Source organism: Oncorhynchus clarkii, chromosome 3, assembly GCF_045791955.1.
Source record: "Oncorhynchus clarkii lewisi isolate Uvic-CL-2024 chromosome 3, UVic_Ocla_1.0, whole genome shotgun sequence".
NCBI lineage: Eukaryota > Metazoa > Chordata > Actinopteri > Salmoniformes > Salmonidae > Oncorhynchus > Oncorhynchus clarkii.
In genome coordinates this window covers 47,813,825-47,840,126 of record NC_092149.1, presented here as the reverse complement: position 1 = coordinate 47,840,126, position 26,302 = coordinate 47,813,825, and the positions used below count along the sequence as shown (strand labels likewise).

The 26,302-nt window shown below is 43.9% G+C and overlaps 1 protein-coding gene across 1 annotated transcript in view; it reads right to left on the bottom strand.

Annotated features, from left to right (window-relative positions):
• Positions 1-26,302, bottom strand: part of LOC139385590 (nck-associated protein 5-like) — an 80,312-nt gene that overhangs the window by 12,254 nt on the left and 41,756 nt on the right. The window contains 3 exon segments of the mRNA XM_071130789.1: positions 3,283-3,400; positions 3,983-6,903; positions 7,061-7,234. Of these exon segments, the coding sequence (XP_070986890.1) occupies positions 3,283-3,400; positions 3,983-6,903; positions 7,061-7,234 (3,213 nt within the window).

The following is a 26,302-nucleotide window of genomic DNA, read 5'->3' as shown; positions in this document are numbered from 1 at the left end:
ATTAAAAAAGGGGGTGATGGGTCAATGCAATTAGTCAGGACAGCCATTTGATTAGCTAATCAGCAGTCTTATGACTTGGGGGTAGAAGGTGTTAAGAAGAATTTTGGATGTAGACTTGGCGCTCCGGTACTGTTTGCAGTGCGGTATCAGAGACAACAGTGTATGACTAGGGTGGCTGGAGTCTTTGGCAATTTTTATGGACTTTATCTGACAAAGCATGGTATACGTATTGGATGGCAGGAAGCTTGGCCCCAGTGATGTACTGGGCAGTACGCATTACACTCTGTAGTGCCTTAAGGTCAGAGGCCGAGCAGTTGCAATACCAGGCGGTGATGCAACCAGTCAGAATGCTCTCGATGGTGGAGCTGTAGAACCTTTTGAGGATCTGAGGACCCATGACAAATATTTTCAGTCTCCTGAGGGGGAATAGGCGTTTTCTTACACTCTTCCTTACTGTCTTGGTGTGTTTGCACCATGTTAGTTTGTTGGTGATGTGGACACCAAGGAACTTGAAGCTCTCAACCTGCTCCACTACAGCCCCGTCAATGAGAATGGGGGAGTGCTCGGCCCTCCTTTTCCTGTAGTCCACAATCATCTCCTTTGTCTTGATCACGTTGAGGGGGAGGTTGTTGTCCTGGCACCACACTGTCAGGTCTCTGACCTCCTCCCTATGGGCTGTCTCATCTTTGTCGGTGATCAAACCTACCACCATGTGTTGTTGGCAAACTTAATGATGGTGTTGGAGTCATGCTTGGCCATGCAATCATGGTTGAACAGGGAGTAGAGGAGGGGACTAAGCACACACCCCGAAGGGACCGACATGTTGAGGATCAGCATAGAAGTAATTTAGCTTGTCTGGTAGGCTTGTGTCAGTTGGCAGCTAGCGGCTGGGCTTCCCTTTGTAGTCCGTAATAGTTTGCAAGCCCTGCCACATCTGACGAGCGTCAAAGTCTTTGTAGTGGGATTCAAGCTTAGTCCTGTACTGACACTTTGCCTGTTTGATGGTTCATCTGAGGGCATAGCAGGATTTCTTATAAGCGTCCAGGTTAGAGTCCTGCTCCTTGAAAGCGGCAGCTCTACCCTTTAGCTTAGTGCGGATGTTGCCTGTTGCCTGTAATCCATGGCTTCTGGTTGAGGTATGTACAGGACTGTGGGGTCACTGTGGGGACAATGTCATAGACTTATTGATGAAGCTGGTGACTGATGTGGTATACTCCTCAATGCCATCGGATGAGCCCTGGAACATATTCCAATCTGTTCAAGCAAATCAGTCCTGTAGCTTAGCATCTGTTTCATCTGACCACGTCTGTATTGAACGAGTCACTGGTACTTCTTGCTTTAGTTTTTGCTTGTAAGCAGGAATCAGGAGGATAGAATTATGGTCACATTTGCCAAATGAGGGGCGAGGGAGAGCTTTGTGTGTGGAGTAAAGGTGGTCTAGTTGCACATGTAACATGCTGGTAGAAATGAGGTAAAACAGATGTACTTTCCCTGCATTAAAGTCCCTGGCCATTAGGAGCTCCGCTTCTGGATGAGCATTTTCTTGTTTACTTATGGCCTTATACAGCTCGTTGAGTGCGATCTTAGTGCCAGCATCAGTTTGTGGTGGTAAATAAACAGCTATGAAAAATATAGGTGAAAACTTTCTTGGTAAATAGTGTGGTCTACAGCTTATCATGGGATTCTCTACCTCAGGTGAGCAAAACCTTGAGACTTCCTTAATATTTAATTTTGCACACCAGCTGTTATTGACAAATAGACAGACAGCCACCCCTTGTCTTACCGGAGGCAGCTGTTCTATCTTGCCGACGCTCGGAAAAACCAGCCAACTGTCGTTATCCATGCTGTCGAATCATAAGATATTACAGCTTTTAATGTCCTGTTGGTAAGATAGTCTTGAACGGAGCTCATCCAGTTTATTCTCCAATGATTGCACGTTGGCCAATCGGACGGATGGTAGAGGCGGATTACCCACTCGCCAACAAATTCTCACAAGGCACCTGGACCTGCGTCCCCTGTATCACCGTCTTTTCTTCAATGCAAATGACGGGATTTTGGCCTGTCCAGTATCTGGAATAAATCCTTCGCTTCCGACTCATTAAAGAAAAAATCTTTGTCCAGTTCGAGGTGAGCAATCGCTGTTCTGATATCCAGAAACTCTTTTCAGTCATCAGAGACGGTGGCAGAAACATTATGTACAAAATAAGTTACAAACAATGCGAAAAAACACAAAATAGCATGATTGGTTAGGAGCCCGAAAAAACGGCAGCCATCTCCTCCAGCGCCATTCTTCTTTAATTAGGTAGACAGCTGGCGCCTTAATTTGGGAGGACGGGCTCCTGGTAATGGCTGGAGCAGAATAGGTGGAATGGTATCAAACACATCATTCCAGCGATTATTATGAGCCGTCCTCCCCTCAGCGACCTACACTGATCCATACTAAACATATGAAGGGTTTGTTCCGGTTATCTATGTTTCTTTGGTGTTTATTTATTTGTAAGTCTTTGTTACAATTTTCTCTCTCTATTCACCTTCTCTCCATTCTTGTCTTTCTTGTCTCTCACCCTAACTCCATATCCATCTTATCTGCCACATTTATTCCTGGGTCCTTTATATTCTTCTCATATTTTCCTTTCTTTCTTTCTTTCTTTCTTTCTTTCTTTCTTTATTTCTTTCTTTCTTTCTTTCTTTCTTTCTTTCTTTCTTTCTGTCACCCACCCCTTTTCCCTTTGTATTAATCTCACATCTCTGTTTTTCCCATAGATGGGACCTTGCTAGGTCAGTTTTGATCATACAGTATGTCTTTCTTAGCTCCACTTCCTTCCTGTACAGATTATGGTATTACACAGAAATACTTCCTTTCAGAAAGTGTGTCTTCTAGTGCTAGTGAAGAGGTAGTAATACAAGTCTTCCAGAAAAACAGACAGGTAGAAATGGACTGGCACTGTTAAATGTATAATTCACTTATCTGACTTGAGGTCCATACAAATGGGTGTTGACACAAATTGTCATGAACATAAATATTGTTTCCTATAATTGGCCTTTCAGAGACATTATGCATGCATACCCCATAATTTAACCATTAGACATGAAATGGACACATTGTAGAGTTATGGTCAATACATTTCCCAGTCAATTCAGGGATTGAATTGGACATAGAATTTGTATGGGAAAATGCCCATAAATTTAATTCTAATTTCTCAATTCTAATTTCAAATTCTATTTAATCCCCATGTTGACTGAAATCGACATAAAATCCTTGTCGTGTATAATTGAATGTACCTTTGTGTCCCCACTGATGTCGGTTTGTCCTTGTATGTTGCTGTTACCTGGGGCTCCCAGGGAGGCCATCGAAAGGCAGACGAGCAATGTATCTTATGAGTCTCTTTTCCCAACCGTGCTGAAAGAAAACAGGTTTTCACGCTACCACTATAATCTGCGAGTCTTTCATACTGACTCAACATGCCCAGGGTGTTTCCGATAATAAATGATACTGTGAAGCCACTGCCTTCCTTGCTGTGCTATATGGGTCTGAACTGGTCTCTGGACTTAGTGGAGTGATACATGTGTCTAACAGTGCTTGATAGAAATGGCTTAGGCTATCTGGGGCAGTAAATCACCTCATGGAAAGATATGAAGAGATATGTTTGATGGTTCAGTCAAGTTGTGATTGTTCAGTGTCCATGAGGTATGACTCAACATTATAGACCTCAGTAGTTTTAAGCAGTGATACTGATGTTGAATTTAATTGATTTCAATCATTACTGAAGACAATATCAAAAATCTACCTTAAGTGAAAAGTAACAGTAGATTTCGGCATTTGTGGTAAATATGACCAATGCATTACATTAAAGCAAGGTTATTTTTGTAATGAATAAGAAGTTACATTGTCTTGAAGCCTCTCATAAACATTATTTTCCCAGCAGTAAAACGGTGAACATGACTTCTCAGCTACCCCACCTAAACATTATTAAAGCTTTACCCATCCATTTGATGACCTTCACTTTTCCTCCCTTCCTTCTTTTTGTCGAACTTTGCCTGCTTCCCACCCAAGAGAGATCCAAGCTTAGGTTCCTTCCTCTCCTCCTTTCCCCTTGGATAATCTCCTTTTTTACCAATCGGAGCAGGGAGCTTGCTCTTGCGGAATCCAAACCAGTTTGACAGTGAACCGGATTTCTGCTTAGTTTCAGTTGTCTTCTCCTTCTGCTGAGATTTCTGCAAATTCTCCTCAATTCCCATCATGACCTTCTCCTCGATGGTGGAGATGTTTGACTGTCTCTCTGGTTCCCCATGGATACGTTCATAGAAGGTGCTAGGGGACTGTTTCTCAGTCCGGAGATGTGAACATGAGTTTACTCTCTGGTGTTTAAGACCAAATCGATCACTGGAGGCCTCCAGATGCAGAGGTATTGGCAAGCCTTCCTCAATCATGAAATTGTTGTGGGATTTGTTCCTTTGACAATTGTAGCTATTGGAGCAACTCATACTACCCCGGAATACATCACCAAGAGAATTCAAAGAGCTTCCTGAGTTAGTTTTGATGTGACTACGGACATTTCCAGACCTGCTGATGTTCGGTCTGTCCATATAGCGTGCGCCGAAGCTTTGACTGCGAGCCTTTGCTCCATTCATGCCCATAACCGGGTGGAGAGGAGGTCGGGTCGAGACTGAGACCGAGCGCTTGAATAGCCAGCTCTCTTCATCAAATCCCCAGTCCAAAGTTACACCATTCTCTGCCACTGGAGGTGGGAGTGCAGCCTCCTCTAGTGAGCTACAGTGGGTCTCAAGCTTTCTCCTGGCTTTGGCCTTGGCTACAGCTGCATTGACACAGTGCATCATTGGACGTCTGTACGTGTCCTGGTTGAAGGTGTCAAAAGTCTGCACTCCCTTAATAGCAGTGATAACTGCAACGTTGTTACCCAGCTTTGGGGTTGTCTCATTGGTTTTGGAGCCAACAGGAAGGGATGCATTTACTGCCCTGGTCACAGAATGTTGAGAGATACTAACTATGTCATGGCAAAGTAGAGACGCTGAGGCCTGAGGTAAGAGCTCTGTACTTTGTGGCTCACCATTGCCTTGCTGGGACACAGATAAGCTGTCCTGATTTTGCACCACAAAGGGAACACTATTTTCCTGATGGGAGGCTTGTGCCACAGTCCTGTTCATTGAGGATTGGGATGAGTCTGTTTCCTTGGATTCTTGAAGAGTGGTCGAAGTTGGTAAAGGATGGTAGACTTTGGCAGGGACCCATTTTGGTGGCTTTTTCACCTCAATACCCATTTTGGGAGCCATATGATGAGTGTCTTGCATTTTGTTGGGGGCTAGAGGTTGCATTTGTAAAACAGATGACTGATGACTTGACGGAGGTTTGGTGCTACGGGCAGTTGCCTTTACTGTGCTAGAGGTTTGGAGCATAACCACAGACTTATGCGCCTGAGGTAAGGAGCCATAACCAGGTCGAATAAGTAGGGAGGTGGTCCAACCTGGTGGGAGTGGAGGTAAAGGAGACCTGATATCATTGCGAGAGGAATCCGAGTGCTGGTCTTGGTGCCTCTGTTTAAGTGGAGAGCAAGCTGAATTGTTGGAGTTGGGGCCTTTTACCCCACAGTCGTTTCTTGATGGGAGTTTGGAAACTGGTTGGGATACTTTAGATGTGCTCTTGGGGCAATCATTCAGCACAGGTGGCTCAAATACTTTGACCAGTTTCTGAGGGGAGGAAGAAGGGGAGCCATGTACTGTATTCTCAAGGGGCCCTGAAGTTCTTGCCCCACTAGCAGTCTCACCTTTCTCAGTCATTTGTACTGATGCCTTAGCTGGACCTGTTGCCTTGCTGAGGTTGATCTTTGTGCGAGGGCCACCGGGCCCAGGAGGGTTTGAGCGGTTCTTGGCCCTTTGATTGACTTTGATAAGTGTCTGACGTAGGGGCTGGTGTAGCTTGGCCTGGTCTGGACCTCCATCTGCACTCTTGCGTCGGAGGATAAAGGCCTTCCTTGCTGAGTCGCAAGCCATAGGTTTTGTTTTCCTCTGTCGGGACTGCAAAATGGTGTAGTCCTTGGTATCAACTCCACCCTGGCTGCTCGGCTCTCTGTACTGCTTAGTATCCATGGAAGCACTGCGCTGTCTGGCCTCACTAACCCAACTCAGAGCTCTGGCTGCTGCATACTGAATGGGTAGGCTCACTTCCCTAGCCCGTGCCTCTAGATGTTTGACCGTAACTTTGTTTTTTGGCTGTTTAACGCTCTCTGGCCTCAAATTGTAACTATGTCTTGTAACTAGCTTGTCTTTTTCTATCCAGTTTTTATTTTGAAGTCCACTCATAAAGTTAGGGCTCTCCGTTGGGCTGAGTCCAGGCTTCAGTGTGGGACCATCGAGCAAGAAGACATCTTTGATAGGTGAGAAGGAGTTGCTGGGAATTACGAGTCTTACAGGCTCCTCTTGGGAGTTGTAGACCGTAGAGCTCTTTCTCCCTTGTGCCGTTCCCAATTCAGACGCAGGCTCTCCTTCCAGATGGAGAGTCTCTTTAATGGGTTGGGCGCAGGACTCCCTGGTTGGTGATTGAGGCAATTTATCCTCTGCATCGTCTGAGTCAGAGATTAAGGCACTGACTCCTGCTCTTGGCTTAAAATAATTTCCCTTTGCCAATGCCAAATTAGGCACTACCCCGTGGGGCCCACCCTTAACCCCTAAAGAGTATATGCCCTCATTGGAGGTCATGCAGTCCTTGAAATGTGACGTGGAGGCGAGTGAAGATGTCTCCTTGGGAGCTGGGCTGCGCATTTGGAGCCTCTTCAGGCCTTTCAGAATGTGGCCCTCCTTCCAATTTAGATCGGGCTGCTCTGCTGGGACAGACCGATTGCTGGACACTGACCCTGCGCTCATCCTCTTCTCCCGGCTTATCACAGACTGTGACAAAAGAGAAAGACATTTTAGTTGTCAACAACAACAAAAACTAAAGACATTGGTATTACTTGATGAACGTTGAGGATCCATTCTACATAGTAATTCATGAAAAGTTACTTTCCTTAACACAATTAGTTTGAGTTCAGACTGGGAGACTCACCTGCTTGGAGGAACGACGTCCTGCTGCCCAAGTATGTGAGCCACTGGAGTACTCAGTAGAGGCGCTGGATAATGAGGCCTCACTGCCACTGCAGCTACTGCGTGGACAGGTTAGACTAAGCAGGCTGGGCCACCTCCCTGCAGGAACACTTGCCTTCCCATTCCGCTGGACTTCCTGGAAAATAAGGAGTGTGTTCAGAAATTCAGTTCAAACTTTATTGTCCCCACACTGAAATTCAAAAGATAGACATGGAAGTGAAGTGTCAGCAGAGAGAAGTGACTTTAATGAAAATAAAGTTTAATTTTGATACGATTTTGGTAGAAAGCCCATGTTCAGAGCAATTTTTTTTTTATCCTATAGTTTTACCAAATAGGTTAAGCAGTTCCCGATTAACATAAAAATGAACTACTGAATACATCACTGTCCCTTTCCAGCCAAAGGCTAATTAAGGATAGGTATGACATTCTCCACTCCACTTGTCACAGAAATCTCACTCTACAATGCAGGCATTCACTCGTCTTCTCTGTGCATGCAGACAACCTTTGTTTTGTCTTGATTATGTATTGTTGGACACATGGTCAAGAGTCAGAAACTAAGGCCGAGATTCAATCCAATGTGCATTACAGCACAGGGCACTATAACAGACTTTTAGAGCTAATTTCCCATTTAGCTGACATGTGCAAAGTATTTGATGAATGTAATCTATGTGGACATCAGCGAAAATGCTGTTGAAAGACGCATTGACGACTTTATAGTGCCCTCTGCTATAACACACATTGGATTGTATCCCAGTTTCTGAACGCTTTACAATCTGTGGTCTCAGTGCCAAGACAAAGATGTACAATACACTGAGCCTGTAGACCCTTGGGTTTTCAAAAGTGAATGCATAATAAATGACAAATGTCAGATGAGTAATAATGTTGTTTAGCGTGAGTCTACAGGATGGACAGTGATTGATAATCACGCAGTGGTCTATGACTCAGCCTCATTCCTCCTCTCTTAACTTCTCTCTCTGGCTGGAACCATGGGACGTCGTTTCCAAAAGGAAAATGCTTTATCTAACTTTCAATCACATAGCCTGTGAGCAAAGAGAGAATGTGTTTGTTCCCAGAATGGTAGGTCTACTTGGCCAACTCTCAGCCACACTTGATGGATGAGGCCAAGAAGATCATCAAGGACCTCAGCCACCCGAGTTACGTTCTGTTCACTCTGCTACCATCTAGCAGACAGAGACAGTACAGGTGCATCAAACCCAGTACCAAGAGACTGAAAAACAACTTCTATCTCCAGGCAATCAGACTGTTGAACACCCATCACGTCATCTCCTGTAGTAAGACAAAGATAGACACCTCAAACACACAGACTCCAGTACTCACATATCTACTTACACGCGCAAAAGCCCATACTCACAAACACACGCACATACTGTACACTAATTTTAGGACACCTACTCATTCAAGGGTTTTTCTTTATTTTGACTATTTTCTACATTGTAGAATAATAGTGAAGACATCAAAACTATGAAATAACACATATGGAATCATGTACTAACCAAAAACAAATAAAAATTATTTAAATAGCGTCCCTTTTTTCCTTGATGACAGCTTTGCAAACTCTTGGCATTTTCTCAACCTGCTTCATATGAAATGCTTTTCCAACCATCTTGAAGGAGTTTCCACATATGCTGAGCACTTTTTGGCTGCTTTTCCTTCACTCTCCGGTCCAACCCATCCCGAACCATCTCAATTTGGTTGAGGTCGGGGGATTGTGGAGGCAGGTCATCTGATGCAGCACTCCATCACTCTCCTTCTTGGTAAAATAGCCTTTCCACAGCCTGGAGGTGTGTTTGGTCATTGTCCTGTTGAAAAACAAATGATTGTCCCACTAAGCCTATAACCAGATTTGACGGTGTATTGCTGCAGAATGCTGTGGTAGCCATGCTGGTTAAGTGTGCCTTGAATTCTAAATAAATTATAGACAGTGTCACCAGCAAAGCACCACCACACCATCACACCTCCTTCTCCATGCTTTACGGTGGCAAATACACATGCGGAGATCATTCATTCACCCACACCGCATCTCACAAAGACACGGCAGTTGGAACCAAAAGCCAATTTGGACTCCAGATCAAAGGACAAATTTCCACCGGTCTAATGTCCATTGCTCGTGTTTCTTGGCCCAAGCAAGTATCTTCTTCTTATTGGTGTCATTTAGTAGTGGTTTCTTTGCAGCAATTTGACCATGAATGCCTGATTGACACAGTCTCCTAATGTTGAGATGTGTCTGTTACTTGAACTCTGTGAAGCATTTATTTGGGATGCAATTTCTGAGGCTGGTAACTCTAATGAATGTATCCTCTGCAGCAGAGGTAACTCTGGGTCTTCCTTTCCTGTGGCGGTCCTCATGAGAGCCAGTTTCATCATAGCGCTTGATGGTTTTTGCGACTGCACTTGAAGAAACTTTCAAAGTTCTTCAAATGTTCCTTATTGACTGACCTTCATGTCTTAAAGTAATGATGGACTGTCGTTTCTCTTTGCTTATTTGAGCTGTTCTTGCCGTAATATGGACTTGGTCTTTTAACAAATAGGGCGATCTTCTGTATACCCCCCCTACCTTGTTACAACACAACTGATTGGCTCAAATGCATTACGAAGGAAAGACATTCCACAAATGATCTTTTAACAAGGCATACCTGTAATGCATTCCAGGTGACTATCTCATGAAGCTGGTTGAGAGAATGCCAAGAGTGTGTCCAAGAGTGTGTGCAAAGCTGTCATCAAGGTCAAAAGGTGGCTATTTAAAGAATTTTGATGTAACACTTTTTTGGTTACTACATTATTCCATATGTGTTATTTCATAGTTTTGATGTCTTCACTATTATTCTACAATGTAGAAAGAAATAGTCAAAATAAAGAAAAACCCTTGAATGAGTAGGTGTTCTAAAACTTTTGACTGGTAGTGTATACACACACTCACACACAACCAATGCTGCTGTCCCATGTATATAGAGACATTAAACACGGGATCGTTTCTTTTATAATGTTTTTCACACTGTGTATTAATTTAGTGTTGTTTTCTTCACATAGCTCATTCTAATACATCTACTACTGTGCATCACATTTTGTTATACTGTTTATTGACACTGAATTCTCAACATAGCTCACTGGTGTACATATCATTCTTCATTTGGTGTATATACGCATAGTTTGCATTTGGATTACTGATAAAGTGTACATGTGGCTAACTGTAAATAAGTAATCATTTCACTGTAAGGTCTATCTATACTTGTTGTATCCGGCGAATGTGACGGATAATATTTGATTTGATTTGAACTGGGTTAGTTCCTGATTTCTTGTTTTTATCTTTTGTTGTACTTGTTTGACATTTTTGCGGCACTGTTAGGAGCTAGTAACACAAGCATTTCACTATAACATCTGCTAAACTGTGTAAGAGACCAACAAACTTTGATTTAAACTTTAAGGAAAATACCACTCAAGAACTATATTTTGGCATTTGTTTCATTATTCCACTGTTGATACAGTCCCAAAATGTTTTGCATGTCAGCAAGCAAGTTTTCAAGATATAGAACTTTCAAATGCATCATACCGAGACACCTTCTGTATTTTGAAAGTTCTATATATTGAAAACTTGATTGCTGACATGCAAAACATTTTGAAAGACGGAAAGTGTTAGGTGTGCTGTGACCCCTTTTTAAATAGCATTGATCCCTAACAGGGCTGCCATTGCCAGCGTTCGCTCAAAGTCATTAGTGTCATCTGTTAGCAATAATTAATGTGAATAGAAAATAATTGCATCAGGGAGCTGGGGACTGGGCCGATTTAGTCCATTCATTGATATTCACCTAGTATTTGGTGATCTGCTCTATACTTTATTTCACAAGCGCTGCGGGAGAATGCCAAACAAAAGCACGTTCAAGCGGATTAATCTGCAAGCTAATTACCGCTGGCAACTCCAAGAGTTTCTCAGAGATTTGACATCACCGATACAGTAAAACAAAAACATTCCATGTACAGCAGCGATTACGAGTCAAGGGCGACTTCGGTTCCAGTGCTGGGAGAATTTTTCCTGCTTTCATATCTGAATGACTTTAAGAGAATTTGAAAGCAGGGGATACTGTACAATAACGAAAATGTTCTTTTTTTTGCCATTAAGATTCATTTTGAATGTGAAATAAAAGCTGGGTATAACCAATGTCACCTTGATTGCATCAACACACTTACAATATTGACCTTTATCACAGAACAAAAATTCTGACAAAATTCAAAGAAAGGCCTTTGAATGTGCTGAGAAAACACAAATATGATATGTATACAGCCAGTACTTGTCAACATGAAGACAGAAAATAGGATGCCGCATATCTCAGGATGTCGAATGAGTCCATATCTGGCCGTAGGAAATGTCCATATATGATATTCGAAAGTAATCAAATGAAATGAAATCAAATGTTATTAGTCACAAGTGCCCGAATACAACAGTTGTAGACCTTACAGTGAAATGCTTACTTAAATAAAAGTAACAAGTAATTAAAGAGCAGCAGTAAAATAACAATAACGAGACTATGTACAGAGGGGTACCGGCAAAGAGTCAATGTGCGAAGGCACGGGTTAAACGATGTAATGAGGTAATATGTACATGTAGGTAGACTTATTAAAGTGACTATGCATAGATGATAACAGCAGTGTAAAAGACAGGGGGAGGGGGTTAATGCAAATAGTCTGGGTAGCCATTTGATTAGATGTTCAGGAGTCTTTTTGGCTTGGGAGGTAGAAGCTGTTTCGAAGCCTCTTGGATCGCGACGGGAACCGCTTGACGTAAGGTAGCAGAGAGAACAATCCCAATATCATATATGTCTAAAAGACACACGTAAGATTCAGAATTTGCTGGGATAAGATGCATCTCCACAAATCTCCAAATATGCATTAGAAAGGGTCTGAAAAAGGTCATGTAAAGATGAAGCCTTTTCACCCCCCCCCCCCTCTTTTCTTCCTCATCTCCTCTTTCCTCTCGGGTTGCTGAGCACCATGGCTTGCAGTCCATGCAGTAATTAGGCTGTACTGCTGTTCACGTTCCATTTTCACACGAGACAGAGACACGGGGAAACCAGCACAATAGACCAAGCTTGGTCTGGGCCCATGCAGCGTTACGTAACCCTGAGGGAAAGAATCTCCTGTGTGCCTCTATGTGACTACCGCTCCACAGTTACTACTACGTGTGGTGTACATCTGGTTCATTGATAGAAATAAAGTACCACTAGCTAAGAAGGTTTTTAGGAAACTCACTTCAGGTCAGTGTGAGGACATGGTATTAATTTCAAAGACTTTCACTTTCCTTTGTGTTGTTAATATTGAATGTTTCTGGGCATTAATACTTGGTAAGTAACATTGCCATGATGGCACTATTCATATTTGTGTGTCTGTCCAGGAATTGGTTAAAACTATAATATGTGCATGTCTGCTTTGGCTATTTAGGGAATTTCCAGTTATGGTGATAACCCCAACACGTAAAACTGCTAAACAATACCACAATACCACAAATGTCTATTATCTATCCTGTTGCCTAGTCACTTTAACCCTACCTATATGTACATACTGTAGCTACCTCAGTTACATCGTACCGCTGCACATCGGCTCGGTACTGGTACTCCCTGTATATAGCCATGTAATTTGTATTCGTCATTTTACTCATAATTTACTGTGTATTTATTCATTGTGTCATTATATATATATATATATATATATATACATACAGTGGGGCAAAAAAGTATTTAGTCAGCCACCAACTGTGCAAGTTCTCCCACTTAAAAATATGAGAGAGGCCTGTAATTTTCATCATAGGTACACTTCAACTATGACAGACAAAATTAGGGGGAAAAAAATCCAGAAAATCACATTGTAGGATTTTTAATGAATTTATTTGCAAATTTTGGTGGTAAATAAGTATTTGGTCACCTACAAACAAGCAAGATTTCTGGCTCTCACAGACCTGTAACTTCTTCTTTAAGAGGCTCCTCTGTCCTCCACTCATTGCCTGTATTAATGGCACCTGTTTGAACTTGTTATCAGTATAAAAGACACCTGTCCACAACCTCAAACAGTCACACTCGAAACTCCACTATGGCCAAGACCAAAGAGCTGTCAAAGGACACCAGAAACAAAATTGTAGACCTGCACCAGGCTGGGAAGACTGAATCTGCAATAGGTAAGCAGCTTGGTTTGAAGAAATCAACTGTGGGAGCAATTATTAGGAAATGGAAGACATACAAGACCACAGATAAGCTCCATGCAAGATCTCACCCCGTGGGGTCAAAATGATCACAAGAACGGTGAGCAAAAATCCCAGAACCACACGGGGGGACCTAGTGAATGACCTGCAGAGAGCTGGGACCAAAGTAACAAAGCCTACCATCAGTAACACACTACGCCGCCAGGGACTCAAATCCTGCAGTGCCAGACATGTCCCCCTGCTTAAGCCAGTACATGTCCAGGCCCGTCTGAAGTTTGCTAGTGAGCATTTGGATGATCCAGAAGAAGATTGGGAGAATGTCATATGGTCAGATGAAACCAAAATATAAAAACTCAACTCGTCGTGTTTGGAGGACAAAGAATGCTGAGTTGCATCCAAAGAACACCATACCCACTGTGAAGCATGGGGGTGAAAACATCATGCTTTGGGGCTGTTTTTCTGCAAAGGGACCAGGACGACTGATCCGTGTAAAGGAAAGAATGAATGGGGCCATGTATCGTGAGATTTTGAGTGAAAACCTCCTTCCATCAGCAAGGGCATTGAAGATGAAACGTGGCTGGGTCTTTCAGCATGACAATGATCCCAAACACACCGCCCGGGCAACGAAGGAGTGGCTTCGTAAGAAGCATTTCAAGTTCCTGGAGTGGCCTAGCCAGTCTCCAGATCTCAACCCCATAGAAAATCTTTGGAGGGAGTTGAAAGTCCATGTTCCCCAGCAACAGCCCCAAAACATCAATGCTCTAGAGGAGATCTGCATGGAGGAATGGGCCAAAATACCAGCAACAGTGTGTGAAAACCTTGTGAAGACTTACAGAAAACGTTTGACCTCTGTCATTGCCCACAAAGGATATATAACAAAGTATTGAGATAAAGTTTTGTTATTGACCAAATACTTATTTTCCACCATACTTTGCAAATAAATTGATTAAAAATCCTACAATGTGATTTTCTGGATTTTCTTTTCCTCATTTTGTCTGTCATAGTTGAAGTGTACCTATGATGAAAAAAATACTTTTTTTGCCCCACTGTATACACAGTACCAGTCAAAAGTTTGGTATCACCTACTCATTCCAGGGTTTTTTCTTTATTTGTATTGTTTTCTGCATTGTAGAATAGTAGTGAATACATGAAAACTATTAAATAACACATGTGGAGTCATGTAGTAACCAAAAAATGATTAAACGAATCCAAATCAAATATATTTTAGATTTGAGATTCTTCAAAGTAGCCATCCTTTGCCTTGATGTCAGCTTTGCACACTCTTGGCATTCTCTCAATCAGGTTCACCTGGAATGCAGTCTTGAAGGAGTTCCCACATATGCTAAGCACTTCTTCGCTCCTTTTCCTTCACTCTGCAGTCCAACTCATCCCAAACTATCTTAACTGGGTTGAGGTCGGGTGATAGTGGAGGCCAGGTCATCTGATGCAGCACTCAATCACTTTCCTTCTTAGTCAAATATCCCTGGAGCTGTGTTGGGTCATAGTCCTGTTGAAAAACAAATGATAGTCCCACTAAACGCAAACCAGATGGCATGGTGTATCACTGCAGTATGCTGTGGTAGCCATGCTGGTTAAGTGTGCCTTGAATTCTAAATAAATCACAGACAATGTCACCAGCAACGCACCTCCACACCATCACACCTCTTCCTTCTTGCTTCACGGTGGGAACCACACTTGCCGAGATCATCCATTCACCTACTCTGCGTCTCACAAAGACACGGCGGTTGGAACGGAAAATCTCAAATTTGGACTCATCAGACCAAAGGACAGATTTCCACCGTTCTAAAATCCATTGCTTGTGTTTCTTGGCCCAAGCAAGTATCTTCTTCTTATTGGTGTCCTTCAGTAGTGGTTTCTTTGCTGCAGTTCGACCATGAAGGCCTGATTCACGCAGTCTCCTCTGAACAGTTGATGTTGAGATGTGAAGCCTTTATTTGGGATGCAATTTCTGAGGCTGGTAACTCTAATAAACCTATCCTCTGCACAGATGTAACTCTGTGTCTTCCTTTCCTGTGGCAGATCTCATGAGAGCCGGTTTCATCATAGCGCTTGATGGTTTTGGGCGACTGCACTTGAAGAAACTTCCAAAGTTCTTGAAATGTTCCTTATTGACTGACCTTCATGTCTTAAAGTAATGATGGACTGTCGCTTCTCTTTGCTTATTTGAGCTGTTCTTACAATAATATGGACTTGGTCTTTTACCAAATAGGGCTATCTTCTTTATAACACCCCTACCTTGTCACAACACAACTGATTGGCTGAAACGCATTAAGAAGGAAAGAAATTCCACAAATTAACTTTTAACAACGCACACCTGTTAATTAAAATGCATTCCAGGTGTCTACCTCATGAAGCTGATTGAGAGAATGCCAAGATTGTGCAAAGCTGTCATCAAGGCAAAGAGTGGCTACTTTGAAGAATCTCAAATATAAAATATATGTTTATTTGTTTAACACTTTTTTGGTTACTATATGATTCTGTATGTGTTATTTCATAGTTGTGATGTCTTCACTATTATTCTACAATGTAGAAAATAGTAAAATAAAGAAAAACTCTTGAATGAGTAGGTGTGTCCATACTTTTGACTGGTACTCTATATATTAACAAAAAAAAACATCCTCTCACTGTCAACTGCATTTATTTTCAGCAAACTTAACATGTGTAAATATTTGTATGAACATAACAAGATTCAACAACTGAGACGTAAACTGAACAAGTTCCACAGACATGTGACTAACAGAAATTGAATAATGTGTCCCTGAACAAAGGGGGGGTCAATAACAAAAGTAACAGTCAGTATCTGGTATGGCTACCAGCTGCATTAAGTACTGCAGTGAATCTCCTCCTCATGGACTGCACCAGATTTGCCAGTTCTTGCTGTGAGATGTTACCCCACTCTTCCCCCAAGGCACCTGCAAGTTCCCGGACATTTCTGGGGGGAATGGCCCTAGCCCTCACCCGCCGATCCAACTCAATGGCATTGAGATCCAGGCTCTTCACTGGCCATGGCAGAACACTGACATTCCTGTCTTGCAGGAAATCATGCACAGAAGGAGCAGTATGGCTGGTGGCAATGTCATGCTGGAGGGTCATGTCAGGATGAGCCTGCAGGAAGGGTACCACATGAGGGAGGAGGATGTCTTCCCTGTAACGCACAGCGTTGAGATTGCCTCCAATGACAACAAGCTCAGTCCGATGATGCTGCGACACACCGCCCCAGACCATGACGGACCCTCCACCTCCAAATCGATCCCGCTCCAGAATGCAGGCCTCAGTGTAACGCTCATTCCATCGACGATAAACACAAATCTGACCATCACCCCTGCTGAAACAAAACCGCGACTCGTCAGTGAAGAGCACTTCTTGCCAGTCCTGTCTGGTCCAGTGACTGTGGGTTTGTGTCAATAGGCAACGTTGTTACCGTTGATGTCTGGTGAGGACCTGCCTTACAACAAGCCTACAGCCCCTCAGTCCAGCCTCGCTCAGCCCATTGCGGACAGCCTGAGAACTGATGGAGGGGTTGTGTGTTCCTGGTGTAACTCGGGCAGTTGTTGTTGCCATCCTGTACCTGTCCCGCAGGCGTGATGTTCGGATGTACCGATCATGTGCAGGTGTTGTTACATGTGGTCTGCCACTGCGAGGACGATCAGCTGTCCGTCCTGTCTCCCTATAGCTCTGTCTTAGGCGTCTCACAGTACAGACATTGCAATTTACTGCCCTGACCACATCTGCAGTCCTCATGCCTCCTTGCAGCATGCCTAAGGCACGTTCACGCAGATGAGCAGGGACCCTGGGCATCTTTCTTTTGTTTTTGTTCAGAGTCAGTAGAAATGCCTCTTTAGTGTCCTAAATTTTCATAACTGTGACCTTAATTGCCTACTGGCTGTAAGCTGTTAGTGTCTTAACGACTGTTCCAAATGTGCATGTTCATTAATTGTTTCTGGTTCATTGAACAAGCATGGGAAACAGTGTTTTAACCCTTTACAATTAAGATCTGTGAATATCTCTCTCTATATATATATATGTTATCTTTAACTCTGCATTGTTGAAAAGTATGTTATTTACAAAGCATGTGACATTTGATTTGATTTAATTTTCTTGGTAATCACAAGCTTAATTGTTTCTAAGAGCATATACCAATGTCATTAGAAAGACATGACCCATGGCCTTAGAACTGTTTCTGCATGAGCAAAAGCACAAGCATGAGCCTCTGCATGAGCCTCTGCATGAGCAAAAACACAAGCATGAGCCTCTGCATGAGCCTCTGCATGAGCAAAAACTTCTACAGGAGTAAGCATTACCATCTTACATGCTACATCTAATATGTCTCGGATATAGAACACGCTTGATGTCTTAAATTGAACTGAAAATAGCTAATACTTTCTAAATCACAAGGTACCGAATTTAAACCTGTTTCATTCACAGTCGCTACCTCTTTCCTTTCTTTGTTTATCTGCTTTCTTCATCTACCTCTTTTGTTCACTCTTGTTCTATCTCTGGATCTCTGTCTGTTTATATATGTATGTACTGAATCAGCTTGAGGCTCAAGCTAAGCCGATGTCACCAATGGGTAGAGTGACTCACTCAACACTGTCAGCCAACGTTTGGAAGGGACAGGTGACACACCGAGCTCTCCCAGTGAAAGTCCTTTCAGAACACATCAAACTGACCCTGAAGCTCTGAACGGAAATAACGTGTACACATCACATATCACATGATTCAGGAACCATGATCAAATAAACAGGAAATTGTTTATTCAGTCGGGAACTGTCCAATGTCATGTGGGCAGAGTAAATGTGATATTGTCATTGGAATCTAAATTGAACATGATAAAATATGTACTATAATCCATCTTGAAATCCAATGGCATATGAACACATATGATCCACAATTTACATAATCACATCAGAAACAACGCAAATTCCCTCAATGAATAATCTTTATTTACAAACCCTGAAATAAGATACAGTATGTGAAAATCATTTATTGATGTATATGGAAGAATAACATAAGAATTTGAGTCAAGTGCCCAGATAACAAGTTAGGATTCTGCCTAAAAGCATGAAGTCATTGCCTAAATCATTTCTATATTGTAAGGTGGTCTAGTACACCCACAGCATACTGGATAACGGCGTGTGCTGAACCAATGAATCAAGTGGGAGCATTCTCCACATTACATGCTCCTGTGAGCCATTACTAATTCATTCCAATGCTAGGGGCATCATAATGTCTTATCACAGAAACTCAAGATGCCCAGGAGGCCAGCAGTAGATTGAACTGCTTGAGAGCCTGAAATCTCACTGCAGGTCACACTCTCTTCTTTTCATTTGACAGACAAATGTTATGCGCAAATGTTATCTGCATAACTATGAGTAGATTTGAAATAAAATTATTGTTGCATGCATCACACACTCCTCACACAGTTCCGTCTCCATCATCATGTTCGCTGAAGACACAACAGTAGTGCGCCTGATTAGCAACAACAACGCGACAGGGAGGAGGTAGGAACTCTGACGGCGTGGTGCCCAGGTAAAAAACCTTTCCCTCAACATTAACAAAACAAAGGAGCTGATTGTGGAGTTCAGGAGGAACCAGGCTGGCCCCCCATCCCCTTCCCCATCCCCGGTCAATAACTTCACATTCCTTGGCGTACACATCTCAAAGAAGCTGAAATGTTCTAACCACACTGACACAGTGGTGAAGAATGCACGACAGCGACTCTTCAACCTCAGGATGCAGAATAAATTTGCCCTGTCTGCGTGTGCCTTCACTGTGTTCTACAGGAGCACCATCGAGAGCATACTGTCGGGCTGAATTACAGCCTGGTACGGCAACTCCACTGCCGCAGACCGCAAGGCGCTTCAGAGGGTTCTGCATGCTGCCAAACGCACCATTGAGTGCACGCTGCCTGCTCTACAGGACACCTACAACACCAGGTGTCGCAGGAAGGCCAAGAACATCATCTGGGACCCCATAGCCATGCCCTGTTGTCCCCGCTTTAATCACTCAAACGTGGGCAGTACAAGAGCATCATGGCAAAAACTGGAAGACTGACCAATAGTTTCTACCCTCTGATCAACAGGCTGCTAAATAGCTACATCCTCCCCCCTCCCCTCCCCTCTGCTACTCCCCCTATGGACATTTTCATGATTTTATTTAACTTAGTCCTGCATGTTAAGATTTTTACCGTACCCTGCAATCACACCTGCAACCCTGTACATGTGACTATTAAACACTCCAAATCTGAATCTGAATCACGACTACCATCTGTCCCAACCTTTTTTTTTAGGGTTTCATCAGAAACTGAAAAAAGTAAAACCAAGGGTTCCTTGGGAAATTATCAAAACACCTGGCCACCGGTTTTGATTCAGTTGGAACTCCAGGAGTCTTTTTCTTCTGAAAACACAAACTCTAACAAGAAAGGGCACTGATATCCTAACAATCCTAACTATAACACACACCATATGTGCTGTAGTGTTACGAACATCTATGATACATAGCCGTGGGAAGTAGGGGTGCTGGGGGTGCGGCAAAATGGCAGCACCCCCTGCTATTTTTCCATTGCATTATTGATATAATTTATAATGGGATTGGGGTATGGGAGACAAAGATTTTATATTTTTTATTATTCAAATTGTAGACTACAACCAATCATTGACAATGCATTATCGCAAGGTTGAACGTTTCCTGTTCATTCTTTTCTGTAGGCTAGCAGTTAGTATTTACAAGATCAAAATCAAAATGTCTCAGAAAATTATTTCAATCCTGGTACTAGCCAAACAAAAAAAACCTGCCATCATAGCAGCTCCAACTGATGAAACCCACGGGCCTGCTGCATCTAGCACCTGCAGCAGTCCACCAGTTACTCTGTGCCCAGGCCCTACTGATGTGACTGGCACCGAAACTCTAGCCTCCAAGGAGCAATATGCTAACTCCACAGGCTGCAACAGCTCCACATTAGCCCAGCCCCAGGCAGAGGAGCATACTAGGCCTACTGCACTCACAGATAACACTCTTTCAAACTGACGCAAAGCAGCCGAGAAGTTTAGGTGACATGAAAAGTCACCTCTACACACAAAGTCCCTTAAAAAATGTGCTGTTCTATGTAGCACCCCAATCAGCGCCTTGTTTTCAGATTTGGCTGCTTTAGATCAATGTGATTTCTCGTCCGCTAGGGAGTGCATTTTAGAGGCGACACAACTCGTTGATAATAAAATGCACTTACAGGCTACAAAAGGAATGGGTTCTCAGGAGAGACAACTGGATGTCGGACACAATACAGAATGAGCTCATTCAACAACTGGCTCACCCAGTACAGAGGGAGATTGTGTTGCACATATTAGAGTGTCTGCTGATGGCGCAACTGACATGAGCACCATGGAACAAGCAATTCAAATTTGATTTAATTCTCAGCAGTCTCCAGTATGTCGGCCCGAACCTGGAGTCACACTGAGTTTTGGGGGTTTTCATCTCGTCTGTCTGCACCGCATAAAGTAATCTCCACTTCACACACGACATGCTGAAGAATGACAGAAGTGTCAAGGTGGAAACAAGAAACAACTTCAGCATATTGTGTTGTGAAGCACTGTTCAGTCCATGTGAGGCAGTGGCCAGGACCCTACAGAACACCAAGGTGAGTGCACTTGGCGCCCTCAAATGTGCCAATGTGCTGAGGGAACGGGTAAGGGCACTGAGAGATGACCATGTCGTGGAAGAGATGAACGCCAAGGTTTGCATTCAAATACAGCGTAATTAAATGGATGACACACATAGACCACACAAGATTAAAACACATGCAAGACATACATAATAAAGTACTAATATGACGTGGAACATCGATAAAACAAAGCTAATAAAATGAGTACTTCAACGAGCAAGCCTTTCTAATCGACCTGGCCCGGGTTTTGGCCCAAATTTCAAAAAGTTTCGGGACACTGTAAAGTCCATGGAGAATAAGAGCACCTCCTCCCAGCTGCCAACTGCACTGAGGAAAGGAAACACTGTCACCACTGAGAAATCTACGATAATCGATCATCTCATCAAGCATTTTTCTGTGGCCTGCCATGCTTTCCACCTGGCTAACCCTACCCTGGCCAACATCTCAGAACCCCCTGCAGCAACTTGCTTAAGAACCTTCTCCACTATGCAATCTGGTTTCCGAGCTGGTCATGGGTGCACCTCAGCCACACTCAAGGCCCTAAACGATATCATAACTGCCATCGACAAAAGACAGTACTGTGCAGCCGTCTTCAACGACCTGGCCAAGGCTTTCGACTCTGTCAATCACCGCATTCTTATCAGCAGACTCAATAGCCTTGGTTCCTCAAATTACTGCCTCGTCTGGTTCACCAACTACTTCTCAGATAGAGTTCAGTGTGTCGAATCGGAGGGCCTGTTGTCCGGGCCGACTCTTTTCTCTGTATATGTCAATGATGTCGCTCTTGCTGCTTGTGATTCTCTGATCCACCTCTACGCAGAAGACACCATTCTGCATACATCTGGCCGTTCTTTGGACACTGTGCTAACAAACCTCCAAACGAGCTTCAATGCCGTACAACACTCCTTCTGTGGCCTCCAACTACTTTTAAATGCTAGTAAAATTAAGTGCATGCTCTTCAATCGATTACTGCCTGCACCCTCCCGCCCAACTAGCATCACAACTCTGGAAGGTTCTGACTTAGAATATGTGGACAACTACAAGTACCTAGGTGTCTGGTTATAATGTAAACTCTCCTTCCAGACTCACATTAGGCATCTCCAATCCAAATTTAAATCTAGAATCGTCTTCCTATTTCACAACAAAGCCTCCTTCGATCATGCTGCCAAACATACCCTCGTAAAACTGACTATCCTACCGATCCTTGACTTCGGCGATGTCATTTACAAAATAGCCTCCAACACTCTACTTGGCAAACTGGATGCAGTCTATCACAGTGCCATCCGTTTGTCACCAATGCCCCATATACTACCCACCACTGCGACCTGTATTGTCTCGTTGGTTGGCCCTCGCTTCATACTCGTCGCCAAACCCACTGGCTACAGGTTATCTACAAGTCTCTGCTAGGTAAAGCTCCGCCTTATCTCAGCTCACTGGTCACCATAGCAGCACCCACTCATAGCACGCGCTCCAGCAGGTATATCTCACTGGTCACCCCCAAAGCCAATTCCTCCTTTGGTTGTCTTTCCTTCCAGTTCTCTGCTGCCCATGACTGGAACGAATTGCAAAATCTCTGAAGCTGGAGACTCACATCTCCCTCACTAGCTTTAAGCACCAGCTGTCAGAACATTTTACAGATCACTGCACCTGCACTTAGCCCATCTATCTACCTACTTCATCCCCATACTGGTATTTATTCATTTATTTTGCTCCTTTGCACCCCAGTATCTCTACCTGCACATTCATCTTCTGCCGATCTACCATTCCAGTGTTTAATTGCTATATTGTAATTACTTCGCCACCATGGCCTATTTATTTCCTTAACTTACCTCATTTGCACTCACTGTATATAGACTTTTTGTTTTCTTTTGTTCTACTGTATTATTGACTGTATGTTTTGTTTATTCCATGTGTAACTCTGTGTTGTTGTATGTGTCAAATTGCTACGCTTTATCTTGGCCAGGTCGCAGTTGCAAATGAGAACTGGTTCTCAACTAGCCTACTAAATAAAGGTTAAATAAATAAATAAATAAAACATTTGCTAGCCTCCCTACACTGGCTTCCTGTCAAGGCAAAGGCTGTCAAGGCAAGGGCTGATTTCAAGGTTTTACTGCTAACCTACAAAGCATTACATGGGCTTGCTCCTACCCATCTCTCTGATTTGGTCCTGCCGTACATACCTACACGTATGCTACGGTCACAAGACGCAGGCCTCCTAATTGTCCCTAGAATTTCTAAGCAAACAGCTGGAGGCAGGGCTTTCTCCTATAGAGCTCCATTTTTATGGAATGGTCTGCCGATCCATGTGAGAGACGCAGACTCGGTCTTGACCTTTAAGTCTTTACTGAAGACTCATCTCTTCAGTGGGTCATATGATTGAGTATAGTCTGGCCCAGGCGTGTGAAGGTGAACGGAAAGGCTCTGGAGCAACGAACCGCCCTTGCTGTCTCTGCCTGGCCGGTTCCCCTCTTTCCACTGGGATTCTCTGCCTCTAACCCTACTACAGAGTCACTGGCTTACTGGTGCTCTTTCATGCCGTCCCTAGGAGGGGTGCGTCACTTGAGTGGGTTGAGTCACTGATGTGATCTTCCTGTCTGAGTTGGCGCCCCCCCTTGGGTTGTGCCGTGGCGGAGATCTTTGTGGGCTATACTCAGCCTTGTCTCAGGATGGTAAGTTGGTGGTTTGAAGATATCCCTCTAGTGGTGTGAGGGCTGTGCTTTGGCAAAGTGGGTGGGGTTATATCCTTCCTGTTTGGCCCTGTCCGGGGTTATCATCGGATCTTCCAACCCTCTCCGCAACTATTCGACTTGGGGCTAACTATCAATGGCAACCCGCTGTTGGAACTAACCGCTAGATCCACTTACCTCCTGGTACAAAATCTGACACAAGCGGATATTTCCATTTCTCAGCACACTCAGCTAGGAACATTGATCAATTACTCCTTCCATGATTTTGAACTGGTTGTACCCGTGATTGGGCCTCTTCCGTCGTCCCTAGACCTAGATGGAGAGGGAGGTACGCTGTTTACTTGTCAGTCAAACGCAATCGCTTCCGTATTGCCACTCGACGACACATCTAAGTTCAGGCTGGATGTCGATTCTGACAGCAACCTGTTAATATACTAAATCGTCACGGAGGATGATATCGCGTCTCCTCCTGCATGCGAAGTACACTCTTGTGAGGTAACAACCGATGACTCTCCCAAAAGTGACATGCCATCACATGCCATCACGATGAAGACCTATACAATGTCACCGAACCATATCCTGGTTTCCATGCACAGGTAATACAACTATTGTCGGAGACTGATGCTCTTGTCAATGGCACTGAACGCCATCAGTTGAGAGAATTGTTTAACAAACACCAGTGAGGTCTGGTCAACAGACTCACTAGATTGCAGGGTTACGGGTATCCATGTGGTGCATATTCCTACGCCACCCGGAGCAACTCCTACGTTTGTTAGACAATACAAAATCCTGCTCGCAGCATATGCAGCGGTACAAGAGATTATCGATTCCTTATTAGCTAAACAGATAATCAGGGAATGTAACAGTATGTACAGCGCTCCCGTGTGGCCCGTCCTAAAACCAACGGGTAAATGGCATCTTACCGTTGACTATAGAGAACTCAACAAACTGGTTCCATTGTCTTGTTGGCCGATGACACAGCTAGACCAAGAGTTGCCAAAGGTGGCAAACGCCAAGTACTTCTCCACCGTCGACGTGGCTAATGGTTTCTGGACCATGACAGTCGACCCTCGTGACCAACACAAGTTGGCTTTCCCTTTCTCTAACAAGCTCTTCACGTTCAATCGTTGCCCATTCAGGTATGCGAACTCCCCCTCAGAGTTCAACATCTTCCTGCACAAGGCAATGCCAGACGCAGCCTCTAGGGGTACGATAATCTACGTGGACGACGTTCTCATGAGAAGTGAGATTTGGTCACATCACCTCAATGAAATGGACCACGTTCTCACCCAACTCGGGACTACAGGGGCTAAGTTGGCCATCATGAAAGGACAATGGTGCAGGACCATTTTTTTTGTTTACCAAGGTAAACTACGTTGGGCTTCTGGTGTGTTCCGAGGGCATCCTGGCACAGTCTAACCGAATCCAAGCAGTCCGCAACATCAAAACACCTACGAACCTTCACGAGGTGCGCAGCTTCTTGGGAGTATGTAATTACTCCCGTCAGTTCAACGAAATCTACGCCGACTTGTCAAAACCGTTGACTTGTCTTCTTCAGAAAGACACCCCATTCGTCTGGGATGTCACTCACAACGAAGCTGTGGCTTCCTTGAAAAACCAGCTTTGCAAGGCACCCTGCCTGGTATACCCCAATAAAGACAAGACATTATTTTTGGAAGTCGGTTTCTCAGAGCACTGCCTTAGCGCTGGGTTGTACCAAAAATACGACCAAGACAAACGTGTGGTAGCTAACGCGAGCAAAACACTCAACCCTGCATAACTCAAATACTCGACAGTCTGGGCAATCAAACACTTCACCAGTTATGTCGGTGGACAGAAGGTGATCATAGAAACATGTCACCAGCCTGTGACTTTTCTGAAAAGCCAACGAATCCGTGAGGGTTCTGTAGACAACAGCAGGATAGCGGCTTGGCGTATGATGCTGCAGAGCCATGATGTAGTAATCAACTACGCAGAAGCGAAAAACCTGCCTTTGGGCAATGTTTTGGCGGTGTGTCAATGCTGTGGTGATGATGAAACCGACTCCGCACCACTCCCGTGTGACATCGCTCCGCCATTGCCTTCGAACCATCACTACTTCGAAGAGAACGTGTGTCTTGAAATGCCGATGGCATTTGTAGTTGGCTGTTCTTACCGCCATCTAGACCACTTGCAAGCTGGGATGGGATTGGTATGGCACAACGACATTCCGTGCAAACCACTTCAATTTCAGCTTGGAAACAAGACCAGCCAGTTTGTAGAAGTGGCTGGCGTGCTGATCACCCTGCAAACGGCGGTGAAATACGAATTGTCAGAACTGGCGAGACTCACCTTCTTATGCCACTTGTCATTTTGGAACCAAAAGCACATGACTACTTCAGGTGGTAAAGAGGTGAAAAACAAAGAGCTCATCCTAGCTTGTGATGACCTCATCACCAAACACGACATACAGGTGTATTGGAAGAAAGTCAAAAGACACTCCAAAATCACCTGGTCGTGACAAACTTGGCAACGACCATGCCGACAGCAATGCGAAATCCGGTGCAATTCACGGCACCCCTTGGGTGTTTGATGCTCGAGATGAAAAAAAAACACTGAGGAAGCTATGGTGTCTGCGGTAACGCGTAGCCATGT